At 41.7% G+C, this 22,378-nt stretch overlaps 1 protein-coding gene across 1 annotated transcript in view; it reads right to left on the bottom strand.

The window, feature by feature from the left end:
- Nucleotides 1–22,378, bottom strand: part of LRRCC1 (leucine rich repeat and coiled-coil centrosomal protein 1) — a 154,074-nt gene that overhangs the window by 101,999 nt on the left and 29,697 nt on the right. The window contains exons 5-8 of the mRNA XM_030216082.1: nucleotides 21,293–21,468; nucleotides 19,173–19,385; nucleotides 14,983–15,188; nucleotides 7,122–7,323 (exon numbers count right to left, since the gene is read on the bottom strand). Coding sequence (XP_030071942.1) covers nucleotides 7,122–7,323; nucleotides 14,983–15,188; nucleotides 19,173–19,385; nucleotides 21,293–21,468 — 797 coding nt within the window. The remainder of the gene's footprint in view (nucleotides 1–7,121; nucleotides 7,324–14,982; nucleotides 15,189–19,172; nucleotides 19,386–21,292; nucleotides 21,469–22,378) is intronic.

Here is a 22,378-nt window from a genome sequence, read left to right as displayed (position 1 = left end):
CACACGTAAATGATAATATTCTATAAGCCATGCTTATAACTGCCTGGCACGACCCTGACCCCAACCTGCCCATACCCCTCCCAGAGCCATCCCCCTTCCCCACCCTTCAAATGGCATGCTCTGGAATTTGAGCGTGCAACTTACAGAACAGTGAATAAGAACAGTTACAGGCATAATTGCACACTGATGCCATTTAGCACCAATTAAGGCTAATTATAACCATTAATTGGCTAACTCAAATTAACAGCCAATTACTGAATTAAATTACATGCACAACTAATCTTATTCTATAACCTGCATGCACAAATTTGCGCTGTAGTCAGAAATTTGAGCATGTAAGCTTATAGAATTAGAGGGATATTATTGTGAGCTTACGCATGAGCACTGACACCATAGAACTAGTGTAAATGTTCATGTCTAGATCTGGGATACACGTGAAACTTACAGTAGTCTATAATCTGTATAATTGTGTGCCCCGGTCAAACTCTGGCTCACCTGAAAATACATAGTATCAACGATGTAACTGTATGTATAGAATAGCACTTAGTCGTATTTTTGGCATTTATGTGTAAACATACAGGCATAAATGTCAGTACTATGGTTATTTATGTGCATGAATGTTATCATCTTATTTATAGAATGCTCCCATAGTTCTGCAGCAGATCGAGATGAAGGCATAAAAGGAATTGGAGGAAGCTGCAAAGACAATAAATAAACTATGTTCTGATGGATATTCAAAGCCACTTATGTTGTCCGTGGCAGTGCTGAGTCACAAGTCCTTCCTTTAAAAATGAATGTTTAAAAAAATTAAAAAATAAAAAGACCAGAAGAGACGAGTGTATAACTTCAGCCATTTAACTTGCAAAGAGGTTAAAGTTATACCACTTAAATATGTGTAAGCTAAATCCAAATCCAAAATTTTAAGAACAGGCACATTTCGGTCGGGGATAAGGGTAGGCAAAAAAAGGAGAAATTAGATCTTACCAGCTAATTTGCTTTCCTTTAGTCCCTCTGGACCGGACCAGGATTGGACTGATGGGTTGTGCTCGCCTACCAGCAGGTGGAGACTGAGAAAAAACTCTGACTCTAGAGAGCCAATAGAAGCCCTGGTCATGTGACCTTAGCCTCAGTATTTGAATAACAAAGCAGGAAAGAAAGAAAGACCTTCTGTGCCGTATGGAATCCTAGCAGCCACAAAATTCCTCGGCAAAACCGAGTACTAGAGCTCACCAGCAACTCTCACCAGAGAAGTGGCATGGCCCATTCATATTAGAGCTCACCAGCAACTCTCACCAGAGAAGTGGTATGACTCACGTAAGGTTTTATATATATATATATATATATTCCATCAACTGAACTCACCAGCAACTCTCCCCAGAAAAGTGGTATGGCATATTTAAGGTTGTATATCTATATTCCAGCAACTGAGCTCACCAGCAACCACCAGAGAAGTGGTATGGATCTCGTAAAGTTTTATATACATAGCAGTATCTAAACATCTGGGGGGGGGGGGTTTCTAATCGTTCCACGAACTGTAAGGGAATGGATACACTTGCTACTGAATAAAAGAATCGAAAGAGTGGACAGAACCTGGGCGGGGCCTGGTCCGGTCCAGAGGGACTAAAGGAAAGCAAATTAGCAGGTAAGATCTAATTTCTCCTTCCTTAGCGTCCCTCTGGACCGGACCAGAATTGGACTGATGGGAAGTATCAAAGCAGTAATCTGAAGGGAGGGACCCTACGAAAACCGCATAGAAATATTCATACTGCATAGGCCGCCTCCTGGCAACAACTAACATGTAGTGTGGCTCAATGAGCAAAAGAATGACGCTAAGAGTAGGTGGCCATCTTACCAATGCTCACCGAGAGCACCAAAAATCGCTGTAGTAAGAATAGGGCCCGTTTCTGAAATTGTGGGATATGTTGTAATACTCTGTGGAACTGCCCTCTCAGTGAGAAGACAAATAGAAGTTCTCATTTCCTCAATCCGTCGAGATATAGCGGGTTAGAAACAACCAAACCCATACGTGTACTGGCTAGAAGGACGAAACAAATAAGAAAAACACCAATTGGGAAAGGTGAAAACGCGAAACTACAGCAGGCCGAAAAGAAGTAACCAACTGTAGGAGTACTCCACACATAGATCTACTTACTGCAATGGCTACTAGGAAACACTGCTTAAAGAGGAAAAACATTATAGAAAAAGGCTATGGCTACCAGGAAACAGTGGTTTAAGAGGAAAACCTGAAAGAAAACCGTGGTTTAGGTGAAGGCCCTGAAAGAAAAAAACAAGGGCTACCCGAAAAACAGTGCTGTAAGAGAAAAAACCGTAAAGGACACCAGAAGAAAACTAGCCAAACAGAGGTCCTACGAGAGCTGAAAGATTAAGATTGTGAGACTAAGATCCTTAAAGTAAACGAGAACTTCCAAAAGGACGAAGCCATATCGGGCCTCAGAAACAGGAAAAAACAAAAAACTGCAGAAGAAAACAGAGTAATCCTTTATGAAAACCAACAAAAAATGAATCAAGAACAAATAAGAGAGACGAGGCTCAACAACGCAACCGCCGCATAGAAAGAACTACTGAAGCGTAAAAATGTGTTCTTAAGTAAGAAAACTCACAAAAGAGTCAAACCATAAGACCAAATAAAGTGTGGTGTGGATGAAAGATGGACTATATATATATATATATATTTCTAAAATATAAGACAACGCCTAGTGAGTTGACGGAAGAAAGACCCCTGCTAAACGATGGCGTCTATCCCTGTCTCCGCCAAGAGTGTTGCTGGACGGAAGAAGCAAGAAATGTTTGTGAAGCTGAAGGCAAAAAAGAGATAGCCCTGAAGAGTCGCAGTGAGGTAGCAACGCTGAAAGGATGAGCGTCCATTCACTTAAATGCAGGGTGAGACAACTAAGAAAAAATGACTTCTAATGATTCGACTGCCGCCACATGGTCAGCTGAAAAGGCAGTTAAACGAATATCCACCCATGACAAGAGCCTCACTGATTACAAACTCAAGAGTATACTGTTAGTTCTTCCGCGGTGGATGGCAGAACCGATTGCCATGGCAAAGACCAACATAACTCTCCCCGCCTTGTTTGTCCGTAAGGGAACAAACTTCACCCACAGGTAACCGAAATGCTGTGGTCCTCCAGAAAATACCATATACAAACAAGCTTCTGCCAAAAGGTATACTGCACGAAGCACCGCTATGACTGAACTAAAGTTCTTGTGATAAGTAGATGATACTTAAATATCGCGATTGATGACCCTGAGATTCCAAATAGGATGAAGGAAAAAGTCCTTCTTGGGAACTAGACTGGAAAATTGTACTCTGTAGAATAGAGCGAGGAAATGGCCGAAGACTCAAGGTCCCCAAGAAAAATATAAAGCTGCAGAGGAGACAAAAGACTCTGCGCCAACCTGACTAAAGGGAGAACATTAGAGATATCTGAAGAGAGATCCAATAAGAGGCCTAGCTACATGCACCACCCAACCTAGAGACTGTAAGAAATGCACCACTTGAGAACTCTGCTGATAAGACTCTCTCCAATTAGTCCGTCATCTAGGTAAGGATGAAAACGAGGATCCCTTGTTTCATGAGTGGTGCTGCTACTACGACCGTAACTTAGGAGAAAGTGTGCATAGCTGCCGCGAGACCTAAGAGCAGGGCACAAAACTAGGAATGTCAACCTAGAATCGTAAAGCGCCAGAATCTGCAATGAACCTGCCAAATAGGAACATGAAACTAAGCCTCTGACATATGCAAGGCCGTTAAATACTCCCCTCGCTGAACTGTCACCATGACTGACCGAGGATTCCCCATACAAAAAATTGTGACCCTAAGAGCGCAATTACATCCTATTATACCTAAAATAGAATGGAAGGAAGAGTACTGCCGAAAATGACCGGTTAATGCTTAAGCAAAAAACTAGCCATTTTCTGGGGTCTGGGGAGAAGAGGAAGGGTGACCAAGGACACTACCTAAATAGGGCTGCAAACCCCAGCCCTATCCCTGTGGCGTCTCATAGCTGGTTAAACTCTATCTATAGGTGTCCACCAGTTCTGGTAGCACGCTCTGGACAGCTACATTTATTTATTTATTTTTATATATTTTTATTTATTGCTTTTATTTTTATTTATTTATTTTTTTGAGTAGGTTCAACCATTTGCTCAGTATGGACATATGATTCACTGGCCTTTAATTCCCTGGATCTCCCCAATCCTCGTACCATGGTCATGTCTCCTCCCTCATGGACATGTACCAAACCCACACTCCTTAGAAAGGAATGCTGGACTTTTGGTCTTTCACATTACAGCAATACTTATGTACCGAAGACCTAAATGCACAAGAAGTAAGCGAGTTCCCTTCCAATTGAAAGGAAGTTCTGGAGTGAGGGCGCATAGAACGAAAATGGAAAAAGAAAAAGACAGACTTGTAAAATACTTTAACTGAAAAGGTGAATTACTGCCACAGCCACTTGGAGAAGGCGGTGGAGACAAGACTAACCTCTAAGGAAGAGGAAGGGATAGGAGATGATATGTATAGGCATACTGACCCAACCCAGAAAAATTACAATTTGCCAATGGTGAACTGATAGTGAGAGGCTTCAAGACTGTTGGAAAAGAAGGGAAAAACATGAATAAAGCATGCCTGCAGTTGAGTGATTTGGGAGCTTGATAGACAGGGCAGTCCCTCAGAGAATATGAGAGAGCTTATATATTCTTATGGTAAGTAAAACAATATACTCTATGCCTATAGAGAAAATTTATTAAATTGTTAAAAGAACACTGTATAATACCACAGCCATTAAGAGAAATTCTTAAATGAAACAATAAGAGAGGAGTCACGAGTAAGTATAATAGGGCATGCCCTCTAAGGCAGCTGAGAGATTGGGTGCTTAATAGACAGGACTGTTCCTCACAAAATAAGAAAAGCTTATATATGCCCATGGCATGAGAACAACCCACTCTATGCCAATAGAGAAAATTCTTAAGTTCCTAAAACAACGAGGGAAATTCTTGAGAAGAACTAAGCTATTATAGAAAGATGCTTATCTTGTTGGGCAGACTGGATGGACCGTGCAGGTCTTTTACTGCCGTCATCTACTATGTTACTATGTGGAAAGTTTCAATCAATTGACCAGAACAGACAACGCACATTGACCCAGATTGTCCCCCAATCGATGGCAATGACAAAAGAAGACCAGAGTTAATAGCGAAGATGTATATAGGAACTTACCCCAAAAAGAATTTCCTCCAAGTATTGCCTGCATGTACGATGTGGATTTTTATCACAGATAAAGAGTGCACAGAGATGGGAAAAAGTACACTTTGGAGCTGAAGTGCCCTTTAAAACTGACGCATTGCCTACAGGAGAAACAAAAAACCCCGACCGAGACGACGGAGGGTGACTGAAAATGGCCGCCGTTCGTGCCACTTGCCCCGAGGCAATCCCCGACAGCGCGCCTAACACCTCCGCAACAAGCGGAGTACAGCGGGAAGGCCGAGAAATAAAAGCCTGCGAAATTGGCTCCGAGATCCGGAGACAACACCGGCCCCGACGAAACTCCAAAAGAAAAGCAAAATTTATAAGCGCCAACTACGGCAACTGCGCGCTGCTGACAGACAGTATTTTTTTAACCTTTTTCGCAAAGCTCCAGCGCTGACAAATAAAAACATGGCTCCTCAACCTGGCAGGGCTCTGTCTGGCCTAGCCCCAACACTTCATGCCACTTTTTTTTTTTTTTTAAACAAGCTGGACATCGCTGACAGTACCCGAAGAGGCCCTAAAGAAAATGCAAAACTCCGGCGCTGACCCAGCAGATGCTGTAGCCTCCTCTGCATGGCGGAGCTGTGTCTGACTGAGCAACAATGCTTCGCGCGTTTTCTCTTTTTCTTTTTTTTTTAAACAAGCTGGCTCCCGCTGCCCAAGCGTACAGAAACGGAGAAACAACTGCTGAGGAAGAAAATGTCGCCATTAAATTCTTGTCCTTTTTTTTTTTTTTAACAGCTAAGCCTGCTTGTTACAATTATGGAGCTCGTTAGCCATCTGAGTATTGTCTCCCCCCTTTTTTTTTTTAAACAACTTGCTCTTTTAAAATGCTGGGGAAGGAAAAAAAAATACTTTTAACTTTCCATAGTGGCTGCCTCTCCCAAAGACATAAACCTTTCTAAACAAAGGGTAGCCCTTCCCAGCTACGTATGGGAGATGGGGAGGAAGGGGGGAGGGACCCGGGGACACCCGAGTTTAACACCCCCAGAGGCTGTAAAAGAAAGGAAAAGAAATCCCTACCTGACCAGCGTCTAACAGAGAATTCCTGGGCACAGAAGAGGTAGTATTGTAGTTGTTATTATTAACCTCTAAAAGAGAAAGATAAAGAGAGAGACTAATGGGCTCACTTCCTACCTGCTGGGAGACTCAGAAAATACTGAGGCTAAGATCACATGACCAGGGCTCCTACTGGCTCTCTAGAGTCAGAGTTTTTTCTGAGTCTCCACCTGCTGGTAGGCGAGCACAACCCATCAGTCCAATCCTGGTCCGGTCCAGAGGGACGCTAAGGAATAAATGTATGCTTAAAAAAAAATAACAAGTGGTGGCAGCTATATAGCAGGTAGACTGGAGATGTAGCCTAATGGTCAAGTGCAGTGGGCTGTGAACCTGGGGATCTGGGTTTGATTCCCACTGCAGCTCCTTGTAACTCAGGCTATAACTTAGGAACAGGGAAAATAGTTTCTGTACCTGATACTAGCATAATCTGCACTGTGACTCATTTCGACTTAGTGTGGTGAAGTATTTAATCAAATCCTATAAGTAATCAGATATCTGTTTTAAGTTGCATTTGGATTTTCAGTCTCAACACATACATTTTCTGACAGTGAAAATCTGAATACCTGTAAAAGGTTATGAGTCAAAAAGGTATTATGTTAGTCTAATACAGAACGTTTTTGTTGTGTTCTATTTCTATTTATTTTCCATTTAAAATTATACAGCATCTTCACTGCTGGAAATCAATGTAATTGTTTCTATTATCCTTATCAAATGTTTGACTATCACATGATTACCACTGCCAATGAAAACAGCTATTTCCATTATTCTCAAAGTACTTTAAAACCAATACCCTGTAAGTGGATTCTTCAGCAGCACTTGAAGCTAACACTTTGTTTCTTATAAGTGGGCTCTTCTGTGCTGTATTCTGTTTTCTGGCTGACACTTTAACACTGTCTGTGTCTGCTTTTCCTGAAGATGGAGTGCTATGTATCTCCTCTTCCTTTTCAGAGCTCTGATGGTTTACTTTTCTTGTAGTACTCTGCTCCAGGCCACTAAAAAGAGAATCAAGTCCTTGAGAAACGTGCACAGCCAAGAGCATAAATCAAAACTATGTTATGGTCAATCCATTGTACTTTATCAGCCATTTAGGACATTATTATTGCTGTGTAAACCTGAAAAGCAATAAAGCAAACAATCACCAGCTCCATTGTAGAACAAAGTAATCATATAACTCATATTCTCCCCTACATATATTCAGCGCTAAATATTGTACCTCTAAAACTCATTTGGCTATACAAAGCACAACAATTGAGGAGTATTAAACTATTGGCCATTAGGAAAAGTCAGCCAAGCAAGAAATCGTGTACCCTGCCACCAGAAGTGAAAGCCGGCTAAGCACAGTTTGCTGCCTACACAACCTGAGAAAAGTGGCACTGGGGTTAGTGTTGCTGCATCTCCTGCTGCTGTACTCTCCTCCCAGCCGCTGAATATTGCAGGTGCACTCTTGGAAGGGAGAGGACAGGAGCTGCTGGGACTGTAGGGGGGGGAGGCGAAAGGAGAGCGGTCAGGGAATCATTGGACCATAGGGGTGGAGTGGAAAGCAGACAGGGAGCTGCTGGACCATAGAAGAGGGGAGGGAAATGCTGGAACATAGGGTGCAGGAGAGAGAGATGGGACAGAGATGCTGGGCATGGTGGAATGTTAATATGAGTGAGAGGAGGAGGAGGATGCAGAGGGTAAACTTGTAGTAATGGGGAGTGGGTGAAAGAAGAGGGAATAAGAGGCCAGGGAAGGAGTGAGACACGAAAAATAGAAGAGCTAGGGTGGTGAAAGGAGAACATGGAACATTGATAGGTAAGTGAAATATAGATGGAGGACTGAAGAGTGAGAGGGTGAAATTTGAGTGGACAGACAGGAAAGAATAAAGGAGGAAATATATCAGGCAAATGTATTGAAAGAATCAAAGAAGACTGGAGGAAAATGGAGAAAGGCAAATGGACCCTACCGGAAAAGAGCAGACGAGAGAATCTGGGACCAACATGCTTGGAAAAATAAAACGCCCAAACAACAGAAGTATGAAAAAAGTGTCTACTTTGAATTTATTAAGTGGCATATGTTGGCTCTGGGAAACATTCATCATGGAAGCCTTTGTATTTTGATCAGAACAAGAGGAAATGCATTTCCGTTTTTTTTCTCCCATGTTGAGGTACATCCTAGTTTGACTTCTTGGGGATCCCAATTTAATTTTTGTCTTCATATTTCTATTTCTAATTTGTGATCCCTTGTTCTGTATTTGGTGAGGGTTTGTCTGTCTTGTAAGTGGCCGAGGTGTGGTATTTTGTTTGCATGTGGTTACTGTGTAGAGCTCTGTAGCATCCCACTTGTTCTGTTTTACCAGTAGTAGCAATATTGGTGTTCTAGAGCCCTGTGTAATATTTGTAGCGCTACCTATTCTTAAGTAGGGTTCATATTGTTTGAATTGTAGGAATTAGTGCTGCTGTTGTATGGTAGGTTTGCTGTATGTATGTTGAGTCTAGACTTTTTTCAGGTTTGTATTATTTTACAATGTGTCAATCCGGAGTCACTTACCTTTACTTGGACTCCTAGTTGCTCATTCCAACGCTCAGTCTTGAGCCGTGGCAAAAAAGACTGAGCGTTGGAATGAGCAACTAGGAGTCCAAGTAAAGATTATTTTACAATGTGCCTGGTCATGGAGAGATTGACATGACATGAGAATCAAATTTTATTTATTTATTTTGTACGGTAACTTGCATGGAGAAATGTGCTACTTCTGATTGGTACTGTTGAGGAGGGGGAGAGAGAGGGTTTTGAAGATGGAAAAATTATATCTTACCTGCTAATTTTTTTCCTTTAGTCCTACCAGACTAGTCCAGACCTGTGGACAGTTTGCCCATCGACCAGCGGATGTAGACAGAGAAACAAAATAGTTCCTCGTGACATAGCAATTCAGTATTTCTTCTGACAAAGCATTGGAATTCCACCTCTAGTAGCAGGCATATACTAGCTCCAGCAGCAGTCCTATATCAGCTAAACAATCCAGGGTCCTATTCCAACACTTAAACAGAAGAGCCTGGAAACTCAAACTGGAAAAACTAAAGGTAGTACAATACTGGCGCTCTCTCGAAGCAAAAACTAGGTATCATGGCCATTCTCCAAGTTCTGAACATCCTTGTCAATTAATGTGGGAACTCAGTAAGCACTTCAGTACAGTTAGAACGCCACTACGAAAATACATGCCATACAAGAAACACCTTGCACTCGAAGCCAATCCCTCACAGGCAGTATTGCAACCAAAGGCAATCCAGAGCAGGTTAAAACTTGACATCTAAGCCATTGCACTGTCAAAAGATTGTGCCAGGGGAGACCAGGTATTGCAGGCAGGGCTCCAGCCTCGGTAACTACCAAGAGCTGAAAGAACTGAGCCTTCTTACAGGGCTATAAAAAGGAAGTGCAGAGCTCCAGGAAGTCGAACAGATTCTTCAGGCACGGAAGGCTGCTGGACCCTAGAGGACTTCTGGAAACAGGTGAGAGGTGCGACACTCAGTTTCACTGAGGGAGCACCATCACCTCTTGAAAACACCCATTTCTCTACAGCACTGCATAATAGCCAAGCAACCAGCACAGCGCCACCCTGATGTGGTCAGGCATGATGGCAGGAGGAAAGCATTACACAAGGAAAAAACCTCTCTCTACAGCTAACCATTCTTTTAACAGTCCTTCCTCAGAGCTGATCTGACACACCATTCCCTACATGACTGCTGGGGGGGGGGGGGTACTAACCGACAGAGGTGCTCCCTCCTGGCACTGCTACATGGGCTCCTGTTCTTTTCTTTTCCCTTTTTACTCAGTGGAGAGGACAGAAGGAGAATTTTTTTTTTTTTTAAATGGAAGCACAGGAGGGGAGGCAAGGATGTCACAGAACCCCTCTGATGTCTGCCTGAAGTAGGGAAGGGACCTGCACTCCTTCAGGTATCCTCCCCCCCCCCCCCCCCCCCCGATCCCCAAGATGCGGTAATCTATGCATGACCTGAATACCCTTCCAACTCTTGAAGCTCAACTGGGTCCAGAAGCTTCCTCATCAGACCTAAGCTGAGCTGCACGGAATGCCTGTCACTATCTGCTAGAGACAGAGACTACTGGTGAGCTGTGGATGAATGGAACCTGTAGGGCAGAGAGCACAGCTCTAATGTCTGTGTGTCCATCTGCTGGCTAAGGGGCATAACCTGTGTGTTCAAGAAAAGTCAAGTCAATAAAATGGATGTCTACTTAAGATTGTGTTAAAAGTTTGCATTTGGAACTGTTTCTTTACTGTAAAAATACTGTCAACATGCATTGATGTTTCCTATCCATCTGAAATTCCATTTACACAAAAATCATAATGAAAAAGACTATGACACGTAGAAAACAACAGTGAAATGTGCCTTACAACTCATACACCATATTCTTTACGGTCAAAGTTGGAAGTGAATCACTAGTGGTTTGGCGGAGGAGTTAGAAATATAAAATATTTTGGAAATACCAAAATTATCCTAAGAGAACAAAACCAGAACTTGACAGCAAAAAATAAAACCACAAAACAAACAGTCAGTTTGAAATAAAATGGCAGCCCTGGAAGCACTAAGAATATATCACAAAATCAAAGAAAATGGTACAAAATCCAAGAGAACCTCTAAACACAGTGTTTTTCATTTTATAGTGGCACAGTGATGTATTCCAGACCAAATCTATAATAATCAGCCTATCATGAACAAACACCAATACCAGTTTTTTAAAAAGTTACTTATCTTAGGGGTCCTTTTACTAAGCTGCACTTACCACAGCATAAAATGGCTTCCCAAAGGATACACTCAGGTATCTTGTGGTAAGTTTCAAATCTGCGCACTACCTGTGTGCTAAAAAATATTTTTTACTATTTGCTTGAGGGGTGTGTCTAGGAAGAGAGCAGGCAGTCATGTGCTAATCAGATAGCATGCCCACATTACTGCATGCTATTTAGTGCAAGATTATTGCACAAGCCCTTACTGACTACAAATTAGGTGTTGGTAAGTGCTTCCGTAGTAATTCTTTTTAATGGCCAAATGCTAATGGCAACATTAGCACATGGTCATTAATAGAAAACATAGGAATTGGCAATTTTCTGGCTGTGGTAAAAATGGACTTAGCACATGGGAAAAATCTGCTTAAGGGCACACTAAGGCAGTGAGGATACATACCTGTAGCAGGTATTCTCCGAGGACAGCAGGCTGATTGTTCTCACGATTGGGTTGACGTCTGCGGCGGCCCAGCAAACCGGCAAAATTTTGTGAGCAAAATAAAAATCTTTCGAGAACGTTCCAGCGCGCGGGCAGAGCGCACAGCGCATGCGCGAACGGCTTCTCACCCTCGGCACGAGCATGTCATCCTCAGTTTAATAAAAAGCAAAACACAGAACTAGAACAACTCCAAAGGGGAGGAGGGTGGGTTTGTGAGAACAATCAGCCTGCTGTCCTCGGAGAATACCTGCTACAGGTATGTATCCTCACTTTCTCCAAGGACAAGTAGGCTGCTTGTTCTCACAACTGGGGTATCCCTAGCACCCAGACTCACTCAAAACAATGAAAAAAAGGTCAATTGGGCCTCGCAACGGCGAGGACATAACATAGATTGACCTGAAAAGAAACACAACTAAGTGAGAGTGCAGCCTGGAACAGAACAGAAATGGGCCTAGGAGGGTGGAGTTGGATTCTAAACCCCGAACAGATTCTGCAACACTGACTGCCCAAACCGACTGTCGCGTCGGATATCCTGCTGAAGGCAGTAGTGAGATGTGAATGTGTGGACTGATAACCATGTTGCAGCCTTGCAAATTTCTTCAATAGAAGCTGACTTTAAGTGAGCCACTGACACAGCTATGGCTCTGACATTATGAGCCTTGTCATGGCCCTCTAGAGTCAGCCCAGCTTGGGCATAAGTAAAAGATATGCAATCTGCTAGCCAATTAGAGACTGTGCGTTTTCCAATGGTGACTCCCCTCCTGTTGGGATCAAAAAAAACAAATAACTGGGCGGACTGTCTATAGGGCTTTGTCCGCTCCACGTAAAAGGCCAATGCTCTCTTACAGTCCAAGGTGTGCAACTTGTCTTCACCAGGGCGGGTATGTGGACGGGAAAAAAATGTTGGCAAGACAATTGACTGGTTCAGATGGAACTCCGACACCACCTTCAGCAAGAACTTAGGGTGAGTGTGGAGGACTACTCTGTTATGATGAAACTTGATATAAGGTGCTTGCACTACCAGGGCTTGCAGCTCACTGACCCTACGAGCTGAAGTAACAGCCACCAAGAAAATGACCTTCCAGGTCAAGTACTTCAGATGGCAGGAATTCAGTGACTCAAAAGGAGGCTTCATCAACTGGGTGAGAACGACGCTGAGATCCCATGACACTGGTGGAGGTTTGCCAGGGTGCTTTGACAAAAGCAAACCTCTCATGAAGCGAACAACTAAAGGCTGTCCAGAGATAGGCTTACCTTCTACACGTTGATGATAAGCACTAATTGCACTAATGTGAACTCTTACTGAGTTGGTCTTGAGACCAGACTCTGATAAGTGTAGAAGGTATTCAAGCACCAAAGAAGACTGGCGCAGCAATCCCTCCAGGAGTTCTGGACGAAGGGCCCTAATGCGCTTGTCGAGAGCCTCTATCGGAAAAGGCTGCAGGGCAGGTTTAGGGGCCGGTGGCAGAATCTGTGGGGGCTCGAGAGCCGGTACCAGGCTGCCAGAAGACCAACGCATTGGCACCTCCTGTATAGAGAGTGAGCGGTCCTCTCGGCGCCGACGCTTCTTGGGAGCTCTCGGTACCGCGCATGGAAGGAGATTGATGACGGTGCTTCTTAGCCTTTGCTCGACGTCCGTCATCGAGACTCCTTGGTACCTAAGAGGAGGATGTGGAATCCTCATGCCTCCTCGGGGCCGGGTCCGACGAAAGGTGGTCCTGGGGGGCCTGCATAGCAGTAGGCCTCGAGACAGGTGGAGACCTACTCGATGCCTCGCTGCTCCCAGCACGATGTGGTTGTTCGGCAGCCATTACATTTGCTTTCGAAGTTGATGCTTCCCTCGACCTCGACGCCGCCAACCTCGGTACAGATGCCGGCATCGAAGGACCGGACCGATCCGCAAAACGTTTTTCTCGTTGAGCCTCATCAAAGGACACAACTTACAAGCAGCTGGTAGATGATCGGGCCCAAGGCACTGGAGAAACCACTCATGGGGATCAGTACCCGAGACAGTCCGGTTGCACTGAGTACAATGCTTGAAGTCGCTGGGTTTCCTCGATGACATGGGCGGAAAAACAGCGGCTGCGAAATTAAAGGACGCGATTGTGTCGATCAAAAGGGCACAAAAAGGGAAAATAAGAGACGGCCGCAGCGAAAAGAAAAGAAAACAAACTTTGTGACAAAAACTAATGAAATAAGGGAACTACTCTAGAAACAAAAAAAATATATATATATTTTTTTTTTAATTTGTTGAAACAAACAAAAAAGCGGTAACAGACGAAGTCTCCTGGGCCTTGTTAGAGGAACACAGCGAAAACCATGCCACCTCAGATGCGGAAAAAAGGAAACTGAGGATGACACGCCCGTGCCGTGGGCGGGAAGCCGTTTGCACATGCGCGGTGCGCTTTGCGCACACGCCGGAGCGTTCTCGAAAGATTTTTATTTTGCTTGCAAAATTTTGCCGGTTTCCTGGGCCGCCGCGGACGTCGACGTCGACCCAATCGTGAGAACAATCAGCCTGCTTGTCCTCGGAGAACACTTTTTACCACAGCTTAGTAAAAGAACCCGTAAGAGCCTTGAGATCAGGTGTTTAAGATGAATTTTGACCAACATCCTATACTGGATCTGTCCAAAGACTGAGTGGCATGGGATGGGATCAGCTAAAATGCCTATGCATACAGCATTATCACAAATATATATTTCCTAATTATTCAAGTTAAATTTAGAAGCACAAATAAATTGCACTAAAGCAGATGACAGCACTCTTGTTAACACCAAAACTCAATGTTATATAGGCATGCACATCACCACTCATAAATCAGCCCAAAACAATAAGGTGAACCATAACCTAAAAAAAAAATACTAAACCTCAAGTAGGGACCCCTATTATAGCAATGTTGACATTAGTGATAATAAGATTATTAACACCTGTTTTATTGCAATTTAATTATGCAATTAAGGTATAATAACTGCAAACTGGTGATATTATATATGCAGCATGCATATTTGCTGAGTGACTCCCACAAAAATGTGTCCTTGAGTGAATAGAAAGTAAATGCCAAAGTTAGAAAATCTGTTTCTGGAGAGGAAGGCAGACAGTCATGAGAGGTAATACAGCATACGTACTATAGGAACAGTTACTACTCACGTCAATAGAAAGTAAATTGGAAGTTAAAAAAAATTTCCGCAATCAGAAGACCCGAGACCCCCAAGTTGAGGGCATCTAGAGACAGATTCTCAATTTGGTCATCCACAAACCTAGAACTCCCTGACCCAAAAAGCACCATGTTCTATGGTCCCAACCCCTATAATTCCACCACTTCATGTGGGCCTATACTCTTACTTTGGTTTTAGGGTACAGCTATTGAATGGTATGAATCTTGTTACTTTTTTACATCCAAATTAAAGGGAAAAATTAATGCTGTACACTGACGATACCTGTCAGGCCCTTTTCCTTTTGCTGGCTGTTTGGCACAGCGCCTGTAAGACACCATGTTTTTTCGATAGCTAGGAATCTTGGATCGTTTAGTTCCACTCCTGTGATTTTCTTTTCCACTTTCAAAATCACTCTCAGATATCACATCTGTGTCTTTCTTTGCTTTTAGCACGTTTGGAGGTGTGCAAGTTCTAGCTGAAGTAGAGGACTGTAAAACAACATTAAAAAAAAAGTCACAACTGAGCTACTTTTCCTGTAAGCTGTTCAAATATTTGCATTAATTATTTTAGTTTATACCATATTTATTTATTTTGACATTTATACCCCACATTATCCAAAACATACTCGAGTTAATGTGGCTAACAGTAAATAAACAACAGACAAGGTTTGCAAAGCCATAAACAAAATATCAAATATAGACCATTGATGGTCAGTTGCAATCTAAGGGCCCTGTTTACTAAGCCACACTATAGGCGCACTAGCATTTTTAGTGCTCGCTAAAATTTACCGAGCGCTAACACGAGAGAGACCCATATATTCCTATGGGTGATCCTAGAATTAGCGCACGCTAAAAACCCTAGCACACCTTAGTAAACAGGGCCCTATGATACTCCATCAATGGATAGAAACCTCTCATAGTTGTGCCTATACCAAAACAAACTTGTAGGAATGATCATCATGACAGTTATATTTTACAGGTCCTATTGAATGGGTCAGATGTTGCGTGAAGCACGGAGAAGCGAATCTGTGACTGTCCCAAGTACTGTGATTGTGTGCATTTTGATAGGTTTGCAATGGGGTGTGAACTAGTAGTAACTGCATGTTTTTCTGTTTTGCCCACAGAAGTAGCCCTGTCACCAAGACTCTGAAGCAGCAGCGCGAAATGTTGTCCACCGTCAGCTTGGGGCAAGGGGGCGAAGACTGTACAGCACAGCACATGATCTCCTAGTGCTGACAACAGAAAGTACCGACATTAAAAAATAAGTGTCTGTACAATACTACCATTTTGGCCTGAGGCATATCTTTGTAGTCCCTCTGGTTAACATGCAGACAAGCATTATTTGAGCGAAGTTATCACATTAGAGGCTGTCTCAAGCGAGAATAAATGTATATAAGAAAATAACAAAATAAGAAAAACAAATAATATTTGAATAGCAGGAATTTTATTACAATTGGAAGTTTTTTTCTGGCCAATGATGAAGAGAAGATCAGTTTGACCTGGTTAGCTCTGGAAGATTTGTATTATATAGGAGGCCTTTTTCTTTCCAGGTTTGAGCTACATGATCCGTATACGGTGGGACTAGCATTGTTATACTTATAGCCTAACCAGGACTTTTTCAGTTTGTTGAAATTTTTGGTATTTTGTATTCTAGCAATTTTATATTTCCACACCTGACTTGATTTAGGTTTTAGTAAGCAGGGCCCCCATATTTGTTAACATTTAATTTATTCAAAATAATATACTTATAAGCTGACTTTGCAGAGCTCAGTCACTTATCTCTGTAAAAATCTCGCAGAGATATTCTGAAATATCTGCAGTCTTCTCAGGGTTGACGTTGCAAAGCCCATATATAGAGCATTACCATAATCTAAGTCTAAACTGGGGTTTGTACCAAAATACATAGAACATTTTCATCCAAATGCACAATCACATCCTATAGTAAACATTTTGAAAGCCTAGCAAATTGTATCTGAAATGTCCCCATTTTATCCAAGTAAGCGCCCAAAATCCTAAAACAACCCTTAATTGGAATAGGGATGTCACCACTCATTGGTTTAAGATGAAAATGTGACCAGTCCATCCCTAAAACCCCCAAATTCAGTTTTTAGCAGATTAAGGACAAACCAACTATGTTGTAACCAGGCTGTCACTTGGAACACTTAATTAAATCGAGCAATATATTATTAACCACATATATAAAAGAATGAAGAATGAATAATTTGTCCAAAAGAATTTTCAGGATTGTTAATAAATGTACATTTAATATTTAAACCAAACTCAGCTCAAAATCCTGTTTTGGAGTCATAATCCCTGACAGTAGTAAGAATGAACATAAGAACTGCCACACTAGCACAGACTGAAGGTCCATCAAGCCCTGTATCCTGTTTCCAAGTACCTGGCAAGATCCCAGAACAGTAAAACAGACTTTATGTTGCTTATCTTAGAAATAAGCAGTGAATTTTCCCAAGTCCATCTTAATAATGGCTTATAGATTTTTCTTTTAGGAAGTTATCCAAACCTTTTTTATACCCTGCTAAGCTAACTGCTTTTACCACATTCTTTGACATGTTGAGTGAAGAAATATTTTCTCCGGCTTGTTTTGAATTTTCTACTTAGTAGCTTCATTGCGTGCCCTCTAGTCCTAGTATTTTTGGAAAGAGTAAACAAGCGATTCACCTCTACCCATTCCACGTCACTCAGTATTTTATAGATCTTGAAACATTGAAGAATGGAGTGCAGCATACAACTCTTTCAACCCTTTGGCTGAAGTACTCAGAACAAGGTTGGTTGGTGCTACATGAAGAAATGGTACACTAAACAACTCAAAGCAATGGCACAGTAACGCAGTAGATGACAGCAGATAAAGACCGCATAGTCCAGTCTGCCAGCTAGTCTAGATTCTTAGTATATACCTAAATTGGAAGCAAGAAGTTCCTCCAACTGAATCATTTTCAACTTTGTTACATTCAGTGAATGGACCGTTAAAGTTTGTTGCCTGAATTTGCATGAATTAAGAACTACCAACTGAATTTTTGAATGTGAATGTGTGCCTTGAAAAATATTTTCTTGGCACAACCTCTGATTTCTTCTCCCAGAAGGATTTTCAAGATTCTGTAGAAGGAGTTGGCAAATTCCTTAGCTATTACATGGCATATTTCTTGTTTGACCAGTTACTTTATTTTATTCTTTTTTTAGAAGAAAAGGAATCTTTATCATCAGTGCTGGGAATGAAGAAGAGGGGATAAACAATAGGAAAAGAAGAAATGATCTAAGGATAGGAGAGAAAAAAGGGAATCTCTACAAAAGGAGACTGGATCTTAGAATAGAGAAAGATGGACTAGACAAACAGCAGAAAATAGGGACAACAGGGAGTGGAGCAAGGATAAGGAAAGAGGAAAGAATATCCATGATCAGGAGATGGAGGAACAATCTACTCACACCCCTCCTCTCGGCAACCATTCCTTCTCTCACTTACACTCCACATCAACCCTTCCTATCCCCTGACTCACACTCCTCACATCTCCTTTGATCCTCCCAATCTGTGCTTGCCCTATTCCCTTATATACTCACTTGCTTTTTTTTTTTCAACTTTATAGCTGACGTTTTTGTACATATTCCAAGTAGACCCAACTCTTTTGCGGCTCCATGCAATTTTTGGAGACCCCCCTGCCGTTGTATTGCAGTTGGAAAGATCAACATTGATATTTACGAAATTGGTGAAAGCATGGTTGTTTAGCCAATATTTTGATTGCTGATGTTTTTGTAATAACCAGGGAGTGATTCTTTTGTCGTGATCTGTCGTGACTAGGGAATGGGTCTTTGCTGGGTGGTGGATCCTTGTGTTTTCCCCTCATGTGTCTCTGCTGATCATTTTATCTTTTGTTATTTGGATAAGATTGTAGTACTATTGGAATCCCTTCCTTTTCTGTTTTGTGTCCTGGAGTTCAAAGGATTTGCTTAGAAATTGCTTTTATCTAGGCATGTGGCACCCAAAACAAGAAAAAATATTTCTGTATCTTTCTACTACATTTCTTGGTCTCTGACTGCATTTCTTGGAACCTGAAGATCTCAGTGATTTGAAGTGCACTATGAGGCCCTATATTCAAATGTTTGACACAAAGTCTCACTGGTTTGAAGATCTGAACTGCTCGATTTTTACTACCCATCCCAAATTTGACTACTTTTGAAGTGACCCATCTGCTCAGTCCAGGTTCAGATATAAGAAGCCATCTGCTAAGAACTCTGGGATACGTGTGTAATTATCTGAAGTAGAATGATAAAAGAAAATATTTTATTGTACGTGCTTTGAAAATATGCATAGGTTTTTCCTACTATCAACTTCAAAATAGATGTGGTCTAGTGATTCTGACTTGAGATGAGCTTAGATCACTTCACATCAAAATTCAAAGAAAACCAATTACTTCAAATAATTATATTTTCATTAATTGATAATGTGAGAAAAGTAATTACCTTGTGCAGTAGCTGTGCAATCTGATCCTCTAACTTTCTGATCCTCATTTCCCGGTACAAGTTGTTAGCATCATCACGGTTAACGCTTTCTAGCTCTGAAGAAGAAACTGGATCTATGCCAGAACTGCTCTGTGTTGTTACAACTGTACGCTGTCGATACTGTGACAACACTTTGTCAATGTGAGGAGTAACCAATGGCAAAACAGCAGAATTCTACTGAAACACACACAATTCATGAGTCATATTCAAAACAATGAAAACAAGGCTACTATTATTAAGCAACAGTATTAGCAAACAAATGCAGGTAATTCAGTTGGATATTAAAGCAAAATCATAAAGATTCAACAACCTTAAAGCTCCCCCTATTTACGTGAACCTATTATTCTGAAACTAATTAAGGGGTCCTTTTACTAAGCCATGGTAAAAAGTGGCCTGCAGTATTATGGTCACATGTTTTTGGCGTGCGCTGGGCCATTTTTTTATCGAGTCTGGAAAGAGGGCTTTTTTTTTCCAATTTTATGTTTATTAGTTTTTACATTTATATCAACATAAATGTATTGGTAATATCAGAAATAATAAAATAAAAGGCAATATAATAGTTATATCAAATTAATATAGTATGGAAATCATCATCTTAACTTTGTCCATCATAATTTTGAATCAAGAAACTAGGGCTTTTTTTAATGGATCAGGAAATAGGCATGCACTAAAATTAAAACTAGCATGCCTATTTACGGCCTGAGCCCTCAACGGCACCTACCGATCTAGAGGTAAGGGCTCACGCACTACACACACGGTAACAATTCAGTGCGTGACAACTGCCGATTACCGCCGGAAACACCACGTGCAGTAGAAAATAAACAAATTTCTACCGCCAGAAAAAGTGCACACCAAATCCAAAATTACCACCAGGGGGTGCGCTAGCCTGGCGGTAGTCTCGTTTTGGCTCTTGCTACACACACATAGGCCCTACCACAGCTTAGTAAAAGGGCCCCTAAATAAAGGTGCGGATATGCTGATACTTAGCACAATCTCATGCACATATAAATATGAAAATTATATAGAAACATAGAAAAGTGTAGGAAGATAAAGACTAGTCTATCCAGTCTGCCCATCCAAGCCATCTACTCTCCCTATCACTCCCTTAGAGATCCTACGTACTTGTCCCCAAATCTCTTGGATTCGGATACTGTTTTTGTCTCCACCACTTCCACTGGGGAGGCTGTCCCACAAATTCACTACCCTTTCTGTGAAGTATTTCCTCAGGTTACGTTTTGAGTCTATCCTCTTTCACCTTCATCCCCCTCATTTCACATCTCCCCTTCCACTGTTGGCAGATTCAGGCTCATCTGTGTGAGGGACTCAGTGGAGAGGTCTGTGGATCAGGGACCTCTATGAAGTGTGGATATGTATGCTTGTGTATATGGGCATAGGGGTGAATGATGTAGGTATGTGAATCTATTGGAGGTACGGAGGTGTGGGGGTATCTGTATGCATAAGTATGCGCATAGTGGTGAAGTGAGTGAGACGTGGATACCTGGGTACATTTAACATATAGATGGAGGCTACTAATGTGTGCATGTGTCAGGGGTGTTAAGGGGCACACACTTCTACATCTTTTTCCCTCCTCGTTGCTCCATTCCATTCTCCTCCTCCTCCCTGACTAGTTGAAGTAAAGACTTCTAGAAGCATCAGATGGGATCCAAGAGCTGCTTCAGTTAATAGGAAAGATGGTCTTCAGACTCGGCTGCAGGCTCCTCCACATCTCAAAGTGGTGGGACCTGGCCTCCTAACCACTTCTTTGCTCCTGCTACTACCACCATCTTGCAGTTTCTGACGTCATTCGCTCCATTGTTTCCTATTTTCCTTCTCAGTCTCTCTCCTTAGCCCTGGTTTTGTTTGAACATACATATACAAAACCTATATGTATGGACTGATAGACAAGCAGACGGACACAAACGGACTGAACCTTGGCAAAAGGCACTATCACCTGTTACAAAACAGGCCTAGAAAGGAACAAATGAAGTGTGGACTTGAGAAAGGGGAGTTTTAAAAACAGGGAGAATAGCCACAACAGAAGTGGGTATCCTTTATTTACAGAATTATAAAGCTATACATACCTTTCCTTCATCCATCACATTTTTTCCAGGACCCAAAGACTCCAAATGTTGTAAAAAAGTTTCTAGAGATGATAAGTCTGAATTTTCGTCAGGTACACTTTCAGGTTGACCCAACAAATTCACCTCATCTAGAACCATTAGCTGGGGCAAAGCTTGAAGAACAGTTTCTCTATAACCTTAAAAGATAAAAATAGTATTCACATTTAGACAAGTTTGATCTTTGTTTTTATTCATCAACATTTTGCTAATTTTTGCCATGGCAAACTGAATGATGGCAATAGGGCTTTGGTTGGATAAGCTAACGACGAGATACTAAAGTTAGCTCAAAATATACTAGCAGACCTTCACTCCTTAGTCAAAAACATATGATCATACCTCATTTAAGAAAAATAGATAACCAGGGATTACCAAATGCCTCATTTTAGAACTCCCTTTTAAACTCTTTAAAAACCACAAAAGAAAATTACTTCAAAATCTTGATCTTGTAAGAACTCTCTCTCCATTTTGCATACAGGGAAAAAACATCAGATGTGCATTTGCTCCACAGTATTAGTCTATAAATAGAAATGATGTATATACAAAGCAAATATACAGCTACTTTGTTCTGAACTTTTATATTTTCTGATTGGTATCTCTAGTAAGGCTTCATCTTATGACCTATCTACAAAATCTTCTTAACTATCCATAGATCCAGTCCTGTAGAGAAACCTGAGTTAGCCTAGAGCATGACAATCAATGATCAAACATGGATTTAGAGTTTAGATTTGATTACTGGTCTTCCCACATTAGAACTCAAGGCGATTTATATACAGATACCATAAGATAATTCCCTGCCCAACAGGGTTTACATTCTCAATTTTGTCCATGATAAAATGGGAGAATTAAGTGACTTGCTCAAGGTTACAAGAAGCATCAGTGGGAAAAGGATTTGAACCCTAGCTTCCCTGGTTCTCAACCTACTGCTCTTATCACTAAGGGCCATGTTTACTAAGCCATGCTGTTGGCACATTAACGTTTTAGCTCGCGCAAAAGATTAGCATGCGCCAATGATAGAGACACCCATTACATTCCTATGGGTGTCTCTAG

This window comes from Microcaecilia unicolor, chromosome 1, assembly GCF_901765095.1.
Source record: "Microcaecilia unicolor chromosome 1, aMicUni1.1, whole genome shotgun sequence".
In the NCBI taxonomy this organism is placed as follows: domain Eukaryota; kingdom Metazoa; phylum Chordata; class Amphibia; order Gymnophiona; family Siphonopidae; genus Microcaecilia; species Microcaecilia unicolor.
Note: the sequence above shows the minus strand (reverse complement) of the source record. Positions and strands in the feature narration are given on the sequence as shown.